General features: G+C 45.6%; 1 protein-coding gene across 2 annotated transcripts in view; it reads left to right on the forward strand.

The window, feature by feature from the left end:
* Positions 1-12,603, forward strand: part of Ipmk (inositol polyphosphate multikinase) — a 36,583-nt gene extending 23,980 nt beyond the window's left edge. For both annotated transcript variants that reach the window (XM_031347253.1, XM_031347254.1), the window contains exons 5-6: positions 3,294-3,375; positions 7,990-12,603. In XM_031347253.1, the coding sequence (XP_031203113.1) occupies positions 3,294-3,375; positions 7,990-8,603 (696 nt within the window). In that variant the 3' untranslated portion in view covers positions 8,604-12,603. The remainder of the gene's footprint in view (positions 1-3,293; positions 3,376-7,989) is intronic.
* The last annotated feature ends 9,439 nt before the right edge of the window (positions 12,604-22,042 follow it).

The following is a 22,042-nucleotide window of genomic DNA, read 5'->3' on the forward strand; positions in this document are numbered from 1 at the left end:
TTCACCTGTCTGCCTGCCTAGTGCTGGGTAGAAGAACTGTTTTTATAAGTAGGAAAAAAAAACTGCATTATTTCATATTTTTATTTAAACCAGTTTTATTTGCGCATAGTTCTATGAATTACCACATCTTTTTTCTTTTAACTGGCACATAAGAAGCTTGTATTTCAGCTCTGATACCTGCACATACTATTCACCTCAGGATAGTCGGGCTCATGTCATCTGCGATGCTGGAGTGTCTCCACCCTGGGACCACTTCTGAGGGGACAAAGCAAGAGCTACAGAGGCAGAGATGACTTGCTGTCATCTTGGAGGGCTAGCACAGGGTTGCTCTGATGTCACAACACAAATACCAGAACGCATATGGAGGGAAGGAAGAAATTACTGAAGCTATTTTGCAAACGTCACTGCAGCTGGGAAGTAACGAGGCGGGAGGTCCTCTAAACCAGTGTTTCTTCTAGATGTGCCGGATGATCACACTGTGTGCAGGCATGCTCAGATGATCTTGTGAGTCTTAAACAGGAAATGTTGTGGGCGATTGCTAATGAGCTGGTGATAACAGCGAAGTAGATCTGATGTTGGACGTCATTTCTTGATCAATGAAGTAGGAGGATTGTTCAAGCAGATTTTCATCTTAGAAAACTATAATAAACGTGAGCATATAAAAAAAGACAAAGGGGACAGCAGGATGGCTCACTGGGTGAGGGGGCTTGCAGTGAAAGCTGGGCAGGTTGTTCCCGGGGACTCACCTAGAGGCAGAAAGAGGGAGCCAGCTTTGTGGGAACACATACTTGTTTCTAGAACTAATTGTGTCCAATGTATATCAGAGTGAAACGCACCTCTTGAATTGGACAAGAAGGGGGAAATGTAGCTGTTTGTATTACGAATGCTAATTATGTTCCCCCAAAATGCTGCTTGCATGTGTGTCTGCATGTAGCTTTTAGGAATCTGCCTCCAATTGGTTCTGATTGGTAAATAAAGATGCCAATAGCTGGGGAGGACAGACAGAGGCGGGATTTTAGGATTCCTGGCCTTGGAACTGAGAGGAGAGAGAAGCAGGAGATCAGACACCATGTCTGAGAAGAGAGCAGGACAGAGAGGCATGGCTGCTGTGTGAAGGAGCCAGGAGAGCATGACCTAGAGGGCTGCCCAGCTGGGTACAGAGCAGCCAAGAGAGAACATAGAATTAGTAAGTAATAACTCGGGATTAACAGGATGGAGGTTAGGCAGTAGTGGCCCAGCGACTGTGCTGAATAAGGCATATTAAAATATAAAGGCTGTGTGTGTGCCATTCATTTGGGAACATAAATTATTGGGACGGATATTGACCCTGTGATGGGGAAATTAATAATAATTGGCTCTACAGCTGTTCATAGATTCTCTGTCCATACTGGATTTCCTAAGAACAGAAACATCGCGCTGAATAGCATGGCGATTTCTTCATTGGTCAGTTCCTCAAGGACTCCAATATTTTGTGTAGTTTGATCTTCGTTGTATTTTGGATTTATTATGGCAGGGACTGATAGCACTAAGTGAGCGGTCCATATTGTCTCCGTTTTTGTTATATACTAGAATCCCACGCACGCTTGACTCAGTGTGTTTTAGTGTCTGTCAGGCTGTGCTTTCATTAGTCCCTTTAAGGCCTTGGACTTCAGTTTTTCCTTGTTTTCCTGTATGCACATTCCACTGCTGAAGGGAACCTGTCGCTGAGGTCTCCTCAGTTGGGACTGTAGGCAGAAAACCATAGTACCTGGCACTCTGTGAACTTTAGAATTCTTTTATATGATTAAAAAATGGTGGCGGTTGTCTTGTGGTTGCCTTTAGTGTAGATGCTGACATTTTGGTATGGACTTATTTTGGAGGTGTGACTTGGTATTTTATGATCATAGTGACCTTAATTGCTGCCTGGATGACATCTATGGTTCTGTTGCATTTGCAAGCCAATCAGACTGGGGGAAGGGCGGGAGGGGGCGAGTCGGTCAGTCAGGGAGGGTAGATGCATGTGAGTCCAGGTGCCTGGCCTCTGGTCCTGGAGCTGAAGTTCCAGGTGACTGTGAGCCACACAATATGGGTGCTGGGAATCGAACATGAGTCCCCTGCAAGAGTAGGATAGGCTCCCTCCTTTTCTTAGACATGGTTTTTGTCCATAGCACTGACTGGAACTCATTATCAGGCTGGCCTTGAACTCACAGAGATCTTCCTGCCTCTGCCTCCTGAGTGTTGGGGTCAAAAGTGTGGGCCACCACACCTGGGCATCATGTCTATAGCTCATGATTGCTTTTTATCATCTGTTTGCATTTGTTAATGACTAACATACTTTTATCTATTTATCTATCTATCATCATTTTGGTTTTTTGAGACAGGGTTTCTCTGTATAGCCCTGGCTGTCCTGGAACTCACTCTGTAGACCAGGCTGGCCTCAAGCTCAGAAATCCACCTGCCTCTGCCTCCCAAGTGCTGGGATTAAAGGTGTGCACCACCACTGCCAGGGTTTCTTTATGTAGCCCTGACTCTCCTGGAACTCTAGACCAGGCTGGCCTTGAACTCAGAGATCCACCTGCCTCTGTCTCCCAGGGGACTCCAGGATAACTTTTAGATGGAAATATGGATGAGAGACATTGTAGCTTCTGCACTCTTTATGGTCGCTTTTGTTGTTTGAAGACCGCATCTCCTGTGCTGTCTTCATCTGTGTTGGTGAGCTCACCTTGGACTTCTGAGCTCACCTTGGACTTCTGATCCCCTTGCCTCTGACTCAGACCAGGTGCTGGTATTACAGGTGTGTGCAGCCACACCTGCTTTTATTGGTGCTGAGAGTGAGCCCAGGGCCGGTTGCATGCCGGGAGAGTATCGCTGTGTTATTTTTCCCCACTCCTCTCCACCTCCTTTCTGTGGCAGAGTTTGTGTAATCTGTTGCTTTAAACTTGCCGTGCAGCCAGGGATGACCTTGAACTCCTGACCTCCTTCTACTCCCCCAAGTGTTGAATAGGGCATGTGTCTCAAAATTCAGCTCAATGTAAATATTAGGAGATGCTTTTTTCTTGGCTCTGTAAGTTTGGGGTTAGTCTTGATGGATTGAGGTAGATAGTTCTATCATACTGAAAATGTTTGTTACTCTTAGCACCAGCTTTTCAGAAGTGGGGCATCTGAATGCTAGGTGCTCTTTCAGGCTGTGTTCCTGTGACTGAGTCTACTCATGTCTCTCTGTGGGATCCTGTAACTAGCCTTGAAACCGCCCCTTGTGGCCAAGGGTACCCCACATTACTGTTTGAAAGTTCACTGTACTTTTGTTTTGACAGGTTTATCATCTTCACTCTGACAGCTACGAGACACAGAACCAGCACTATGGAAGAGGCCTGACGAAAGAGACTCTGAAGGAAGGTGAGCGCCAGAGTGCAGGGGGTGGCTGCTGCAGTCTCACCGTATTTAATTCTCCTTTGGAATAACAAGGCATCTCATAAGCTTTTAAGAATAGAAACGTAGAGAGACGGAAATGTGCTTGCCATTATCCCTGGACCCTAATATACCAGGTGTGGGTTACATGTGCCCCTCCACTTACACCATCACTAGTGTCCTATAATCCAGTTGCTGGCCCACTTGCCTCCTGCTGCTGGGATAAAGTCCCTGTGACACCCCACTATGAAGGAGCCGTTACTTCGGTTCAGTTTCAGTTTCAGTGTGTGTGTGTGTGTGTGTGTGTGTGTGTGTGTGTGTGTGTGGTAGCTCCTTTGCTTTGGGCAGAACAAGGGAGCAGCAATGGGGAGCAAGTCTGTTCTGTTTCCAGCGACCAGAAAGCAGGGAGGCCCAGGCCCTTCATGACCCCTGCCTCTCAGAATCCTCCAACTGCCTCATCCCCGTATTCAACATGGCATCTCAGAGCTATTCTGGAGTGGTGTGAACTCTTGCAAGTACAAAAAGCTGTACACCGCCAGCCATCCAGCTCAGTACCAAAGCTTTCAGTTCACACCGCTGGCCTGCTGGCACACACCTGAAATCCCAGCACGTGTGGGATTAAATTATAAATTAATAAACATGTATTAAGGGTAAGTTGTATTTAAAGCTGCCCCCATGTGGTTGGGTGATGTTCAAGCTTCTAAAGTCACTGGTGAATAGGCAGGTGGTAATTTGCTTAATAAGCCCAATAACACGCGTGCTTTGGTGACATTCTGGTGACCTAGACATTACAGCAGGGCATTCTGTCTTTTAAAAATAACCTTATATTAGGTTATTTTCAGATCTAGGAAAAGTTGGCCTGTAGAATTCCCAGGAGGGCACTGGCGTTACAGACAGAAAACACAGCTTCCTGTAACCTTGTGCTTAGCTCCCGTCTTGACATATTTGATCAAAGTAAGCCAGTACTTAGTTTGACTATTAAAAAACATAGAGAGGTTTGTTTTTTTTTTCCCCTGGGCTGTAGTTTCCTGGAATGATTTAATTTCTTTATTCTCCTTTCTTTTTCTTTTAATTGAAAATAGATTTTTTAATACAATGTATTCTGATTATACTTTCCTCTCCCCTAGTTCCTCTTTGATCCTTTTCACTTTCCCACCCACCCAAATCCACACCTTTCTTTCTTTCTCTCATTGGGATACAAATATCTATCTATCTATCTATCTATCTATCTATCTATCTATCTATCTATCCTTCCATCCATCCATCTATCTAACTATCTATCTATACACACACACACACACACACACACACACACACACACAGTGGTGGGACACATGTTTAATCCTAGCAGGCGCATCTCTGAGTTCAAGGCCAGCCTGGTCTAAAAAGGGAGTTCCAGGACAGCCAGGGCAACATGAGGAAACCCTGTCTCAAAAACAAACAAATAAACAAACAAAACCCAAAAAACTAAGAACTGGGGGCTGGAGAGATGGCTCAGTGGTTAAGAGCACTGACTGCACTTCTAGAGGATCTAATGGGATCCAGTGCCCTCTTCTAGAGTGTCTGAAGACATCTGCAGTGTACTCATATACATTTAAAAAAAAATCTTAAGAAAAGAAAAAAAAACCCCAACTAAACAACAACAGGGGTGGGGGGGAGAAAAAGAAAGGTAAAATAAAAACAAACCAGAATAGGAGAAAACAAACAACTACCACATTCACACACAGAGAAACACATAGAAAAACACAGCACCAGAAACGTAAAGAAAGGAAAAAGAGGTGCCAGCAAAGCATCCTGAGAACAGAGCCTCCAAAATGCCACCGAGTTTGTTTTGTGTTGTCCATCTACTGCGGGGCATGGTCTTCAGAGTCCTCCGTATACCCCGGGAAGCTCCACTGGAGAGAGCTTATTTCCCTGTTGAGAGCAGTTATCAGCTGGAGAGAGCTCCTGTATTAGGGTTGGGATCCTGTGCCCACTTTCCAGACCCGTGCCGGCCCTGTGTGTGTTGTGGCAGTTTCTCTGTGTGTGTTTATATGTGTGGTCCTGCTGTGTTAAGAAGGCCTTGTTTCTTTGGAATCTTCCATCCTCACCTGCTCTTGCACTGCCTCCTCCTCCTCCTCCTCCTCCTCCTCCTCCTCCTCCTCCTCCTCTCCCCATCCCCTCCCCCCTCCTCCTCCACAGAGTTCCCTGATACATGAGGGGAGAAACTTGATGGAGATACCCCATTGAGGATGGAGTGTTCCAAGTCTCACTTTGTGCATATTATCTGGCTCTGGTCTCTGTGTTTGTTCCCATTACTGTAGGAGAAAGCTGCCGAGCCAAGGCACCCATGCATGAGTGTGGCACAGTGTCATTACGTGTCATTTCACCCCTCCAATCCGTAGTAGTTGGTTTCCCGTGGGTTCCTGGCCTATCTGGTCTCTGGTTCTTAGCCACCTGAGCAGTATTGGGAATGGGTTCCATCTCATGGAGTGAGCCTCACCTCAAATCAGATATTGGTTGGTTAGTGCCACCGTTGACTGCCAGGGTTCGTAGCTGGGTTGGTGTTCACCTTTCCATTGGGAGTGTGCAGAGTGCCTTCCTGTACCATACCCACTAGTCACCTGAGGTGGACCAGCTCGACCGCCTTGTGTTCAACAAGTTGTACAGGCAATTTCAGCAATAGGGCCAGACTATCAGTTTGTGTACAGCAGTCAACAGTCTTGGCAAGATCCTGAGTTGCTTGGGAGTTCCCATAGCCAACAACTCAATTAGATGTGACCCATTCCTTCAACTGGAGGATTCATTTGGTGATGAGAGATGTCCACTGGGGCTCTGTCTCCCAATGTCATTTTGATCATTTTAGGAAGCTTCTACTGTATTAGGTTTCCATATGACCTCCCAAATGGCCCCTCCCTGTCTTAGTCAGTGTTGTATGGCTGTGAAGAGGAGGTGCAATGGCCACGGCCACTCTTAGAAAGGAAAGCATTTCTTTGGGGCTTGCTGACAGTTTCAGAGGGTTAAGTCCATTAACCTCATGGCGGGGAACATGGCAGTGCACAGGTGAACATGGTAGCTGAGAGTTCTACCTCCCGACCTGAAGGCAACATGAAGACAGTGCCACAGTGCCCGCCTTGGGCGCTTGAAACCTCAAAGCCTACCCCCAGTGACATACTTTCTCGAACAAGGCCACGCCTACTCCAGTAAGGTCACACCTCCTAATCCTTTCAATTCGTGCTACTCCCTGGTGACCAAGCCTATGGAGGCCACTCTCAGCCAACCCCCGCCTTCCCCCCCCCCACCTCCCCAGAACAATCCTGTTTCTCCTCCCTAGGGTGATGAACCCTTCCCTTTGGTCCCTTACTAGCCCTGACCTCTGTGGCTATTGAAGATTGACACTCACATATAAATGAGTGCGTACTGTATTTGTCTCTTTCTGGGTCTGGGTATTCTCACTGAGATGGTTTTTTTTTTATTCCTAACTCTATCCATTTACCTGTGAATTTCATAATTTATTCCTTCCTTCCCTTTCTTTCTTTCTTTCTTTCTTTCTTTCTTTCTTTCTTTCTTTCTTTCTTTCTTTCCCTTTCTTTCTTCCTTTCTTTCTTCCTTTCTCTCTTTCTTTAAACAGCTGAGTACTACTCAGTTTCGTAAGTGTACCACATTTACTTTATTGATTCATCTGCTGACACATCTCTAGGCTGTTTCCAGTCTCTGGCTATGATAACAGAGCAGCAGTGAACCTGGCTGAGCAAGTGTCTCTGTAATAGGGCTGAAGCATCCTTTGGGTAGATGCCCCAGAGTGGACCAGCTGGATCTTGAGGTAGATCTGTTCCAGCTTCCTGAGCACACTGATTTCCATAGTGACTGTACAAGTTTGCACTCCCACCAGGAGTGGATGAGAGTCGCCCTTACTCCACATCCTCTCCCGGCATCCTCTCTGTCACTTGTATTATTGATCTTGGCCATTCTGACCAGCGTAACATGAAATCTTAAAGGTGGTTTTGACTTGCGTTTCCCTGTTGATTGAGTTTATTTCTTAAAAGTTTGTGTCTCATAGTGGGAACAGGTTACATAAAAGCAGTTTACCTAAGCTGTACATTCCTAAGTGTGATTAAATATTAAGGTTTATTATTATTATTATTATTATTATTATTATTATCATTATTATTGGCTTTTTCTTTTTCCTTTTTATTTTTTAAATCTTTTTTTAAAGATTTATTTATTTATTTTATGTATATGAGTACACCATTGCTCTTTTCAGACACACCAGAAGAGGGTGTCAGATCTCATTACAGATGGTTGTGAGCCACCACGTGATTGCTGGGAACTGAACTCAGGACCTCTGCAAGAGCAATCGGTGCTCTTAACCGCTGAGCCATCTCTCCAGCCCCTGGTTTGGTTTTTCGAGACAGAGTTTCTCTATGTAGCCCTGACTGTCCTGGAACTCACTCTGTAGACCAAACTCAGATCCACCTGCCTCTGCCTCCCAAGTGCTGGGATTAAAGGCGTGCGCCACCATCACCTGGCCAAAGTGAAGAATTTCACCTGCTGTGAGCTCACTCTGCAAGTGGCTGGGCTACACAATTTAACCCGGACTGACTCTGATGTATTTCGTTACAGGTGTCTCCAAGTTTTTCCACAATGGCTTCTGTTTGAGAAAAGATGCGATTGCAGCCAGTATCCAGAAGGTCGAGAAGATTCTCCATTGGTTTGAAAATCAGAAGCAGCTTAACTTTTATGCAAGTTCTCTACTGTTTGTCTATGAAGGTTCATCTCAGCCAGCTACTATGAAAGCAAACGATAGAACTTTGGTGGGGAGGTTTCTTTCCAAAGGACCCTTGTCGGATGCGGACGTCCTGGAGTGCAATAACAACTTCCACCTGTTCAGCTCCCCAGCCAACGGGACCTCAGTAGGCAAAAGCTTATCGAAGGCATACTCAAGACACAGAAAGCTGTATGCAAAAAAGCACCAGAGTCAGACTTCCCTGAAAGTTGAAACTCTGGAGCAAGACAACGGGTGGAGAAGCATGTCCCAGGAACACTTAAACGGAAACGTGCTTTCCCAACTGGAAAAGGTGTTCTACCACCTCCCCGCGGGTCGCCCGGAGATCGCGGAAGCGGAAGTGCGGATGATTGACTTTGCTCATGTGTTTCCTAGCAACACGGTAGATGAGGGGTATGTTTACGGTCTGAAGCATCTAATTGCCGTGCTTCGGAGTATTTTAGACAGTTGAGTCTTGTTGCAGTCTGTGAAGGAGCGGGCCAGTCACCATGGACAGCTGCAGGCTTAGCGGTGCACCCGTACTGCTCTGTAAAAATTTGTATTGTGAGTCAGCGTTTATTTGTCTTTATACTTTTGGTAGATGGTTAACTTTTTTATATTCTTACTCAGGAATACTAATTTGTTCATTAGAAAACTATGAAGAATAAAAAAAAAAAACAGGAATGTCCAGTGTGGGGACATGGAGCAAACAGCTGTAACACTTGCAAATCATTTACACAGTCATTTGGAGGTCATGTAGCTTTCTTTCTGTAGCCAGTCACCATGAAATCTCTGTCCACTCAACCTTGCCGGTGAGCCGACTTTAAACTATGACTTTACCATCCTAAGATCTAGACAGTGTCCCTCAAACTGGAGAAGATTTTTACACAGGAGGAGGCTCTGTGGGTTCTATATTAAAGGCAGAGCGCAGCGCGGCTTGTGAAAGAAAGGTGCTTGGGGGAGGGGGGCTCCACCAGCAGGGCTCCCTCCGGTCCTTTCTGTGCTCAGTGCTGAGCATCATGGGAAGGGGAGTGGGTCAGAGGGCAGCGGGACTGACCAGTCTTGGAATTAACAGCACAAATTTTCCTCCCTAGGGTCAAGAGAAGAGAAATTATTTGTAAAGAACACATTACCTTTTTCTTTCTTTTGTCTTAAGGAATTACATCTCTGGGAAAGTCTTCATTTACTATGTTGTGAAAGCTGTCATAAAGCACCATGCTTTTTATTACCAGTCTGAGGCTTCCGAGAGCTGAATGGTGGAAACTTTGCTTTATTTCTTCTTTAATTTTTGAGAGTCTTTTCCATTTTAAAAAAATCCACTTTTTTTTTTTAAATGTATCCCACTTAATTTTTAAGCCTTAGCATAAACATTTCTCAGAATTTGGCTAAGCATCAACAGAATGTTGTGCCCGGTGCACTGGAGGAATCCTTAGATTTCACTCCCGCAGAGGTCTAACAGAGAGATCCTAGTTAATTTCACTCGGAGCAACTGGCAGGCAACTTTTCCATGAAAACAAATAGATGTACAAGTGTCATGTTTATTTTACCACTACTGCCTTTTTCAAAGTTAACTGGTTATCGTTAAAGCATTTTCAAAACAAATTAAATTTGCAAATCCTTTTGCTGTACTTGCGCGATGTGATAAAATAACTGAACAGCTCGTCCTTTGAGGACAATAGCTTTGAGTCACGACCTGACTTTTTTTTTTTTCTTTTAACCTTTTTTCCTTGAGGTTTGTTTACAAACCAAACTGCTAAATCCAAGAACCATTTTCTGTAATGAGGAGGGACTTTTTCAGTCCAAATGTAGTTTGCAAATGCCCACAATGTTTGAGCGGAGAAAGGAATGGGTCGTTAACCAGAGTGGGTCTGGTTAATGTGCCTTTTTGTAGGTTTTCTCTGGGAGGCTGCAGGTGTTCTCTGCAAGCACGTCACATTCTCTGCCCAGGTGTGGACTGACTATAGCTAATTTTGTTTCTCTTATTTTGTGGGAGTGAGTTTCAAGTGATAATTATTAGAAAGCTTTCAGTTTTACCATTTTTCTTACAATATTGACTTATCGTTATCTGGGTGTGATTCGGGGGACTCTCAGGCTCATCTGCTGAACACTATTTTGAATCTTAAGAGGCAGTCTGAGACGGTATCAACCTTTATACAAGGAATGAGGAAACTCGAGTATTCGAAGCTTTGGGCACACTTCAGCTCCGTAAAGTCTTTGATCTACAGCTGTTTCAGGCATTTTGGAAGCCAGCATCCTGCCTTTCTGACAATTAGGTTTTGCCTGAATAGGCACCAGGAAGTGATTCTTATCCCTGCATCTCAGGGAAGGGATTAGCATTCAGTTCTCGTTTACATTTTACCAACTGCTGCCCACTCTGTGTTGCTTTGTGCTCCTTGACTCCATGATCAACATGTTTGTGACATAAGCAACCTGTGGCAGGTGTTTCCCGGTCTGTCCTGTCTTTAAAAATGATGCCAAGGCTTGCCGCTTTGGGGAAGAGGCATCTATCACTAGCCATGCATATGTGAATACACAGATGTTTAAGAAATAAGCAAACGGAGGAGGCGGTTTGAACTGGTGGCGATGCTAGCCGCCGCCACCACCCCCCAAACATGATTTTAGTGTGTTCCTTATGGGATGCACTCATAGAGAGGACTTGTGGGTGTGAATACATATCTCAAATAAAAGTTTAAATTGTAAAATAGTTTTATAATAAAGTATTTACATTAATTATTTTAATATGGATGAAAGTTGCATAAATTATAATTGTGAAATATTTAAATAGTCTTTCCAGAGAGTTTTGGAAAATGTATGGAAGTGGCTTTGATGGACGTGGTGTTAAATTAGTATGGGATGCTTTGTTTTGTGTGCTTGGAGGGGTCCTGGGCACTGCCTGTCCACACTACATACAGATGGCTACCGTGGTCCTGCAGGCTGCCTGGCTGAGTGGGAATCCTGAATGCCGGTGTCCTGTGATGCAGCTGTCAGTGATCTCCACAGCGGTACCCTTGCTGTCAGGCCTATGAACTAGTTTATAACACTTGGGGGGAAGTGAATTTCCATAATTGCTTCCATTGCAATCTTTTTGTTGATGTTAGGATTTGGAATGTGTAGGTGGGAGGAAGGGTTGAACTGGGAACTGACCGGCTCTGACTGTTAATACCATTCCCCTTGAGGTCTGACGTCCAAACTTGCTTGGTTGAAGCAGCCATTTACACAGCTTCTCTTCCAGACCCTTGGCCATGGTTTTTGTGTAGCTTTCATTGCCCTTTATCTTGCCCCTTAAAATGGTTCAATTATACCCAGAAGCATCAAGATCCTTTTAAGAATGGTCTGTTTGGTTACTCTCAGGGTAGTGTCTGGGGGCCCGGCCCCTCAGTTCATTCAGACTCAAGCCTGCACCTCGCCAAGCATTTTCAACCACTCTCCCTGTGATCTGTGAACCAGTCGGGGCTGACCATTTCCGGCACCCTGTCTAGGTGGAGGGGTTTGTAGGGATGTCTTTAAAACAGAGATACACAGACACCTGTATTTAAACCTCTTAAAGATGGTGTTTGAGTAAAGATTAAGTCCTCTAAGTATTGAGCTGCCACGCGGGCAGATGATCTAGGGACTGAGATCAAGGGAACGTGAGCCGAGGTTAGAAGCCCAGAACCATTGTCTCCAGCTGGGTGGCAGTTACAGACAGCATAAAAACAGCCTTAAGAAGAATGCTCTTAGGACGTAAAGGTACGTTCAGCCTTCACCTTTAGAATAATAAATAGCACAGTGTGACTAGGGTTGCTCCTTGCTGGTGCAAACCTTTTAAACCTCAAGTTTTCAGATCCCTGGGATTTTAGATTTGTCACCCGACGTGAAGGTATTGACTTCAGAGCAAACTCTATTATAACATCCAATACTGATCTGTTGAGAAGGATTCAGCGTCTTTGCTGTCAATGTTGTCTTCCCCCTTGCCTCGATAGCTTCTATCAAAAGCCACCCTGATTCGTGCCAGCAAATCAGACAGTCAAATTAAAACAAAACAAAAATAAAAAAACGCGTGTTGTGGTTAAACTTTGGCCTGGTGTCCACTTAAAAGATTAGTTATTGAAGGTAGGGTTTCTGGTCCCCTGTAGATAGGGAAAAGGCACACATAAACACTTGGCTTTGGGGTCTGTGGTGGAAGATGGGAAGTCGCACCCACTTGTGTTTGCAGTAACATCCAGGCAGCAGTGACAACCTCCCCCCACGCCCCCAACCCCCAACCCCTGGTTACTTGATGAATGAATGTATTGCTGTACTTTGGTGTAAATGTCTCTGGCTTTCTTTTTCTCGGTGTTTGTAATTTGTACTATTGATGGGATATTCTTGGAGGGCAAGGCTCATCACTGTGTTTCTAGAATCATCTAATGTGATATACCAATTTTTATAAGCGATATTTAGATAACTAATAACTGTACATTCAACAACTTATTAAAATGTTTTGCATTGGAGTGTCTTCCGTTGATTACCACATCTGAACAACTTAAGGATGAAGTAAAAGACACTCACCCGGGCTGGAGAAGATAGATGGTTCAGCAGTTAAGAACATCGGCTCTTCTTCCAAATGAACCAGGTTCAATTCCCAGCACCTAAGCAGTTGCTCATAGGGGTTTGCCATAGAAGACAATTCCCCTACTCTCCTCCCTTTTAACTTCAGCTCCAAGAGATCTGATACCCCTTACGTACACATACATGCAGCCAGAACACCGGGGCACATAAAATAAAAATAAATCGTTGACAACAACCCTTTGGGTTCTGTGGGCATAAACGTCGTGATCAGGAGGGATTCGAAGATGTCAGAGTAGGAGGGAGCTCTCAAACACTGAATGAGAGGCGGCAGGAGCAGTTTCTCTCAAGGCTGTTTTCTATCCTAGAAACTAAAATTGTGAAGGAGTCGGTGCTGCCGTGAAAATGTGGGTTTTGTTTTGATAGATGGGCTCATGTAGACCAGGCTAGCTTCAAGTTCATAGGGATCTGCCTGCCTCTGCCTTCAGAGTCCCGGGATTAGTGATGTGGCCGCCACACCCAACTTTAAAATGCTGTGATTTTTTTGAAGTTAACTTGGAAAGACTTGTGTGTTCGTAGATTTTGTGAATTGGTCTCCTCCTGGGTGGCCAAGGTAGAAGGGATTAGAGATACTTACCTGCTTGAGTTTTTAATTTAGAAAAACATGATGCATGTGTCTGTGTGTACGGAAGTGCAGGTGCCCTTGGAGACCAGAGGCATCTCAGATCCTGCTGGAGCTGTAGTTACAGGGAGTTGTGATCCATCTGTGTGCTGGGAACTAAACTAGGGACTGGTGAAACGAGCCAATTCAAGCCAGATTAGGATATTTCAAAGGCAGATTTATTGGGAAGCTGCTTTCAGGAGAGCTCCCTGGCTCCATGGCTAGGGGGAGTCACCATGAGAAGGAGTTGGGGGAAGAGAAAGAGAGAGATAAGAAAATGTCTGGACTAGCCAGGCGGTAGTGGCGCACGCCTTTAATCCCAGCACTTGGGAGGCAGAGGCAGGTGGATTTCTGAGTTCGAGACCAGCCTGGTCTACAGAGTTAGTTCCAGGACAGCCGGGGCTATACAGAGAAAACCTGTCTCGAAAAATCAAAAAAAAAAAAAAGAAAAAAGAAAAAAAAAAGAAAAGAAAGAAAGAAAGAAAGAAAGAAAGAGGAAGGAAGAAAATGTCTGGACTCTGTAGGGAAGCGCCTCTGCGGAAGGGCAGGGTGAGGACCTTAAATATGTATAGAACAGGTGCACAACTCAGGTTTGGATGCCTTTCAGAGGAAAACCTTCCCATCCGAAAAGAAACTGCTACAGTAACCTGCGGCCCTCCTCCACCTTAATTTGCATGCCACTCCCTCTAAGTCATTGGTCCCAACTCATCTAGGTTAAATCAGAACTATTTAGGTACTGGATAGGCCTGGCCACTCAGGCAGTAATTGACCCTGCATCCCACCCAAGTGTAACTGCATCTCACCAAGCTTAACTCTGCAGTGTGGCTCAAGCTGAGTGGATGGAACTGCTCCCGTGGGCAGATCCACTTAAATCTCTCCAATAGGAGGACAGCTAACTAACTCAATTCATTGTAGGGCGGTGAATCCAGGACATCCTCTGGATAGGTTAGCCTAGGGCCCAAGTGAAACTGAAGCATACAAACAGATGGCAAGGTTCTGTTTGAGTTGTCAAGTCAGTCCCTGTGGGACGGCCCTGGAGAGGGGAACTGATGTTGGAGGTCACAGAGCGGTGAGCTACAGGCTTCATAGTGCAGATCACACGCTTGTAGGGGACGTTTGACCCAGCAGCATGGGATCACATCCAAAGACCTAGCTCTGTGTGATCCAGCTGGAATACAGACACACCCTTAGTACACGCCTTTCAGGTAAAATTAGTCTGTAGAAAGAAGCAGTCATGTTTGAAAGTGAGGTCTAATTGACGGGCAGATAAAGTGATGAATCAGAGACGAAATCTGACAGATTGAGTCAGAGATAGTATGCACGTAATTCTCAGGAAAACGGCACAGGTAAGAGAAGCTATTTAAAAGCAGCTCAGGGAGAGAGCCATTCAGTTAGGAGTGCCGTGTGTGCAGTGGAGCTGAGTTTGTTCGTGAGTTCATGGAGTTCAGTGCAGGTCCGGCAGAGGCAGTTGAAGTGAGGATGAGGCAGAGCCAGAAGATTAGTGTTGGGGTTTGAGAATCATTACATAAACAACTCAAACACCGATTTCAGTCAAATAGGGATGGTTTATTGAATGCCACACCCCAAGACTGGTCAATGAGGGCCATGTTCCAGATTCGGGAGTTGAACCCATGGCATTGAGTTGAGATCCTATAGGGCTTTTTAAACCTGAGATCTACAAACGTCTGGGCCAAGTTATTCTACCAATCAGGATTTAGGGATAGGGATTTCCTTAGGAACGTGTCTTTGTTGTACGCCTATCCTGTTCCCATTGGACAGCTGTGGCAGGGGACTTGCTTGTCTAACATTCATATCTTAACTTGCCAACCAGGATGTCAGTTACCCATATTCGTGTCTCTTTCTGCCAAGTAGAATGTCAGTTTCTAGGGAGGTCTTGGGAACTTAAACTTTACTTGACCCCTTGTCAAAATGCACCTATTCTAAATAGGTGCAGGTGTCTTTCTTATGCTGGGGTCCATCCCAGGGGCAGCTTATATAGGCAAATACATAGGTGAGGAACCACCTACTGGATCCACACTTATTGTGACTAGCTATACAAAGCAGTTCTGACTTCTGTTGTGATCGGTTTCTAAGAGCACAGAGTATAACAGAACATGCAATCAGCTTGGGTGTGAGAAAGTTTCTTAGTAACAGCCATAACAACCTATGAGAAAGCTTCCTTATGACATGAGCAACATCACAAAATGGCAGACTAGACAGGTAACAGTTACCTAGGCTTTCCCACTTTACCTCAGCCTTACCAATTAGAACAAATTGCCAGACGCTAGTTTGGGGCCAAGCAGAGCAATTCAGTGAGACGCTGAGAGAAGCCAGATTGAATCTAGTCAGCTTGAAGGGGGACTTATGAGCCAGAACAGCTGACTTGAACCAGCCAGCCAGTGTCCAGAAAGAACGGGAAAGGGTGAGCTTATTCAGCGGTAAGCCTCTGAGAAGACAATTACATCTGGTGAATAATAGTTACGTTTATATATACACTAGCTGAGGCCAGCCTTGCCTTCCCATGGTCCTTGGTTTCATTGGGCAGCTGTTACCATACAACCTGGATACTTACCCTAAAAACCTTTCTTGTGCCTTCTACCCAGATCTCTACTCGTTTCTTGTCCTCCTCAGTTTTAAGCTTAGCACATTTGTTATCCTATGCATCTTGTTCATGAATCCCTCAGGGATGACAAGTTCTGGCTAATTCTGCTCCAAGAGTAGGCTGCTCCCGTTTCCGTCATCCAGAGAAACTGTTGAGAATCTCGCAAAGTGGCTGTCGGGCTTCTTCTTTTGACCCACCAGGCTCAGTGTAGGCGTTAGAGCTGTTTGGCTCTAATGTAGTATTTGGAGCATGTTAGGAGCCCCAACAGGCTTTCTCTTAGATGCCCTCCCTCCAACTCAAGAGTTTCATGTCAGTTCTTTGCCATGTTCTCTCTGCTTTTGCTATCTACACGAGGGGATGATATCTTAGTTTGGGTTTCCTTGTTGTGAAGAGAAACCATGACCAAGGCAACTGTTATAAAGGACAACAGTTAATCGGGGCCAACTTAAAAAAAGTTTCAGAGGTTCAGTCCATTCTCATCATGGCTGGGAGCACGGCAGTGGTACAGGCAGACCGGGTGCTGGAGGATCAGAGAATTCTACACCTTGATTCAAATCTGGCCATGAAGACTCCCTTCCCGCACCGGGCTGAGCTTGAGCGGTAAGGAGCTCTCAAAGCCTGCCTACCACAGTGACACACTTCTTCCAACAAGGCCACACCTATTCCAACAAGTCTACACCTCTTTCTAATTGAGCCACCTCCCATGGGCCACGCATATTCAAACCATCCGGGAAGGTAAAATTATAAAAACCGTGAAGAATGTCCACTAGTTATAATTATTCTACCCTATGTGTTTCTCATGCATTTCCCCTAAGCGGAGATGTTTATTTTTAAGCGAGCATTACTGTCTTGTGTTGCAAGTCCTAACATCTTGTCTAGGAACTGTATAAACTGATCACTACCGTTTGAGTTTGCAGGCCGATAAGGCGATTGCTCATACTTAGGGAGCGGTGTTCTGCCTGTGTCAGGGCATGGAGCCTGCACTTGTGGTTGGAGATAGGTTATTTCTCCACCAGTGAAATAAGCCAATACAAGCCAGATTAGAATATACTAAAGGTTTTTTGGGAAGCTGCTTGCTCTTGGGTGAGTTTACTTGCCTCAAGGATGGAGGCCAGAAGGGTCGTTGCCGTGGGGAGGGGTGTTGGGGGTGAAGAGAAAGAGAGAAAGGGCGCATGCTCTTTCGAGCTCCCTGTACGCAGGTGTCCTTTGGACCGCACCCAAACCACTCAGTCTCTCCATGCATTCAGCTCCAACCACTGTGCTCCCCTGGCCACTTCAGCCTCTCATCTGGACAGGGAGACCCTAAAGGCTACAAGGTTACTGATCACCCTACTATATGTGCTGTGCTTTCTGCTCCATCTTATAGGGAATTTCCACGCACAGGCAAGAAGAACAAAGTGAGCAAAACCTGGCCAGATGGAGCTATGGTGCCTCAAGGCATAGCTGGCTGGACCTCAGCAGCTAGATAGCCCCTGGCTATTAACCACCCCCCTTAGCCAAGCTGTTCATTGTTCACTCCTTCATATTCCCGAGGAGAACCCCTTTTGATTATTGCTATTTCCTCCTTTTTTTAAAAAGATGTATTTATTTCATGTATGTGAGTACACTGTCGCTGTCTTCAGACACACCAGAAGAGGACATCAGATCCCCATTTAAGATGGTTGTGAGCCGGGGCTGGTGAAATGGCTCAGCAGGGTAAAAACACTGACTGCTCTTCCGAAGGTCCTGAGTTCAAATCCCAGCAACCACATGGTGGCTCACAACCGCCCACAATGAGATCTGACGCACCAGAAGTGCGTCTGAAGACAGCTACAGTGTACTTATGTATAATTATAAATAAATCTTTTTTTTTTTTTTTTAAAAAGATGGTTGTGAGCCACTATGTGGTGGCTGGGATTTGAACTCAGGACCTCTGGAAGAGAAGTCAGTACTCTTAATCGCTGAGCCATCCCTCCAGCTCTATTGCTATTTTCTTAGTGGGGGAAATTAAGAGAGGGTGACAGGGCCCAGTGATATATGCTGAGCCATCCCTCTAGCCCTATTGCTATTTTCTTAGTGGGGGAAATTAAGAGAGGATGATAGGGCCCAGTGATATAATTCTGTGGAGGAACACTGGTTCCTATGGGTTCCTTCACAGTACCCATATACCACTGAGTTTGAAGCCATGAATGTCAAGTACTGCTCCTGGACATCTGTGTTTGCTGTGTTCCTTCCAAAACATGTTCAGCTGTAAGGTAGTGGGAAGCTGGACCAAGGTTTGGCTTTCCAAAAATATTGATCATATTTCTTGGTAGTGAAAGGTTAGATTTCTAGGTAGTGAAAGGTTGTGATTCAGAGGCCAGAAAAGAAACCAGCCCTAAGTACAAGTGGATGCGAAAGTGTCTGTGTGCGCATGCGCGCGCGTGCGCAGAAAACCATCTCCATAAACATCACAGCTCTCTTCCCACCAGACCACTAGGATAGGACCCCTGAGCCAGCCAGCCAGTTCCCCGACTCAGACTTCTGGACGGACTGATACTGGCCCTTCCCAGGGTGGGACTTGCATGGTGGAAAGTCACAAGCACTGTGATTCACCTTGAGAAGACTGCTCGTGCTAGGCAGGCTATCTGTTTGTAAGAGGCGCTGTCCTGTTTCCAAGGAAACAAACTGGTCCATCCTAGGTTCACAGGCCAGACAGGAGTGGCTGGAAAGGGAAGTGTTTTCTTCTCTATGGAGGTTAAAGATCCTCCTTCAGCCTTCGTGCCTGCAGCTCACTGCATTTATTGCAGAGGAAAGTTAATTTGGAGCTAGCCCCACACTCGAACACTCTCCCTCTACCAAGACAGACACAAGTCATTAAACCAGACAACCATAAGGTAACTTGCTCGTTAAAAGAAGGGCTCTCCTTAGTTTTAGTTTACTGGCTCTGGCTCTTTTAGAAAAAGACTCACTTCGTTTAAAAGTTAAACTGTGAAATTAGTGGTAGCTAAATATTAGCCGATTGTTCCTGAGTCCGTACTCAGTTCCAACACCCGAGAAGCTTCAAGCCGCTGGCCATTAGCAGGGAAAGTACTTTAGACGAACGTACTCACAGTATGATTCAGCTATTCGAGAACCAAGCGCTTCAAAAATACTCAGAAAAATTACTCAGATTCAGCCCTAACTCACTCAATCATGCCAACACCATTTCCCATCTGGTTTTGCATATAATTTGAAGGCCACTTCTTTTTTTTTCACCACCCCACTAGCAGATTTGGGTGAGTTTGACCTTCCACACATATCCAGCTTCTGCCTTCCCCTCCCACCCTAGCTTGCCTCAGCAGAGTTCTCCATTGCCCTAGCTACTACCTTTGCCCCCTAGCAGCAAGAAGAGTCACTAAAATGCAAATTAAGTGGTTCGGCTCTTGCGCTCAGAATCCTACAGTAATTTCTTCTCTCACTCGGGTGGGGTCTGAAGTGTTCATTATCTCTTCCAGAATCTTCCGTTCCCTTATCAGTGACTTTGTTCTCTCTTATCTCATTTCCTGCCACTCGTATCAGATACGGTACCTATATGACTAACACAGCACGCGCAATTCTGTTAGTGTAGCCTGTCATTTGCACTCAGCCTTGGCCGGGCGGGGGACAAGATGGGAAGCGGACGACGCTGCCTGACTGTCACACACGCTCTGAGCTCTATATAAGCTCCAAGTGAGTCACAGTCAGGAAGGTTTCTCCCTGGGCAAAAACCATCCGGTGCCTCCTTACACAGGGAATCTACAATCTGGTTCTGATTTATGGCCTCAGGAACTTGATGTGATCGCTAACTTTAACGGTCAACGACATCTAATCTAGAATCGCCTGGAAAGAGAATCTCTAAGAGGAATTGTTTGGAATGGGTTGGCCTGTGGAAATGTCTGCGGGACACGGTCTTTTGTTGCTTTAATAACTGATGTGGAAAAATTCAGCCTCAAACTGTGTGGCACCATTCCTCCCTTTGGCGCCCAGGACTGTGTAGGACACGTTCCTGTTCTTTCTGCTCTTGGCTGCAGACAGGATGTGATGAACCGCTTTGGATTCCCGCTGTCTCAGTTTCCCCTGCAGTAACCGGACCGGAACTGAGAGTTAAACAAACACGTCCCCCCCCCACGCCCCCCCGAAACTGCTTTCTCTTGGGTGTAAATCAGGCCTCCGCCATGTGGTTGTTCGTGATTGCTTTAGATTTCTACAGGGGCTCAGAAAATGACATCTCAAAATTTGAGCCTGCACATCATGCTAAGTTCTGAAGAATCGAAGCCCCTACCCCCACCCCCAAGGGCAAGTCCCCTTGTGCTCTCCTGTTCTTCTTGGCACTGGTTCTCCTCTTTCTTTTATGGAACAACTGGAACTTCTCCAAAGGCAGTCATAAAACTAAGAGTGGTATAATGGTCATCCCCTGGCCATTGAGAAATTCTGTGCTCACCCCACCCCCACGGCTACGGTAACGAGACACCTTATTGATGGTGGTGCTCTTGTATCAGTCAGGGGCAGAGAGCGTCCACGGGCGTCCTTTGTTCATCCTAACTGGATGCCTGGTTTGGTTGCCAAAAGTGTTTTATGCCTAGAACTCATTTAAAACTAAATTAAAATAAGTAAATAAATAAAGGAAGGAAGGAAGGAAGGGAGAGAGAAAGGAAGGAAGGGAGGAAGGAAGGAAGGAAGGACAGGAGGAGAAAGGAAAGAAGAAAGAAAATTCTGTGACCAACCTGGTGGTGATGGCACATGCCTTAAATCCCTTCAATCTTAGGAGGCAGAGGCAGGAAGATATCTGTGATCTGATCTACAAGACTGTGTACCAGTGATTTAGCTAAACTGCTTTGTGCCCCCTTACGTGGAACTCCTAGCCACCTACCAGAGTCCTCTAGATTTGCAAATTTACGTGTGCATGCGCGAGAGAGTGTGCGCGCGCGCACACGCATGTCAGTGAATTTTTGACATGCTGTGGCTAGCTACGTACATATACATATATGTATATATGTATATGTGTGTGTGTGTGTATACACATATACATATGTATACCAGGATGTCAGTTACCCACGTTCATGTCTCTTTCTGCCAAGTAGGACGTCAGTTTCCAGGGAGGTCTTGGGAACTTAAACTTTACTCAAAATGGAAGTCTTTTCCAAATGGTTTCATTTGTTGGTCTTTCATGTGTTGGGGTCCATCCCAGGGGCAGCTTATAAAAGCTTATACACAGGTATAGGAAGTGCTGCTGGGCGGTAGGTTCAGGTCCAGGCGTATTGTGGGTAATTATACAAAGCAGTATATGACTTCTGTCATGATTGGTTTCCAAGGCACAGAACATAACAGAATATGTAATGAACTTTGACACGGGGAAGTTTCCTAGTAACAGCAGAAACAACATGAGAAAGTCTCCTTATAGTATTAGTAACAGAACAAAGGGCAAGCTAAACAGGCCACAGTTACTTCGACCTTAACAGTTCACAAGGAATTAACTTTTTTGTTGTTTTTTTTTTGTTTGTTTGTTTGTTTTGTTTTTGTTTTTTTGAGACAGGGTTTCTCTGTGTAGCCTTGGCTGTCCTGGAACTCATTCTGTAGACCAGGCTGGCCTCGAACTCAGAAATCCACCTGCCTCTGCCTCCCAAGTGCTGGGATCAAAGGCGTGCGCCACCACCGCCTGGCAGGAATTAACTTTTTAAAAAAGATGTATTTATTTAATGTATGTATGAGTACAGGTGGTTGTGAGCGTTTCGTTTCGTGTGGTTGCCGGGAGTCGAACTCAGGACCTCTGCTTGCTCCAGTGCTCCTCGCTCCTGGTCCAAAGATTTATTTATTATTATATGTAGCTGTCTTTAGACACCACACCAGAAGATGGCATCAAATCTCATTACGGATGGTTACCGAGCCACCATGTGGCTGCTGGGATTTGAACTCAGGACCTTCAGAAGAACAGCCAGTGCCCTTAACCACCCAGCCAGCCCCAGGCTGGGCTCATACCTCCAAGGAGGACTGACTGACCTTAACAAAGGATAGCCTCAAGGGGGCACTGTTGCTGTCAGCCTCAAGGGGGAGCTGCTGCTGCTGCTGCTGCTGCTGCTGCTGCTGGTAGAGTCGCCAGGCTTTTGTTGTGGATAAAGAAGTTTGCTATCCAAGCGGGGGTGGG

This window comes from Mastomys coucha, unplaced genomic scaffold (genome assembly GCF_008632895.1).
Source record: "Mastomys coucha isolate ucsf_1 unplaced genomic scaffold, UCSF_Mcou_1 pScaffold3, whole genome shotgun sequence".
NCBI classification, from domain to species: domain Eukaryota; kingdom Metazoa; phylum Chordata; class Mammalia; order Rodentia; family Muridae; genus Mastomys; species Mastomys coucha.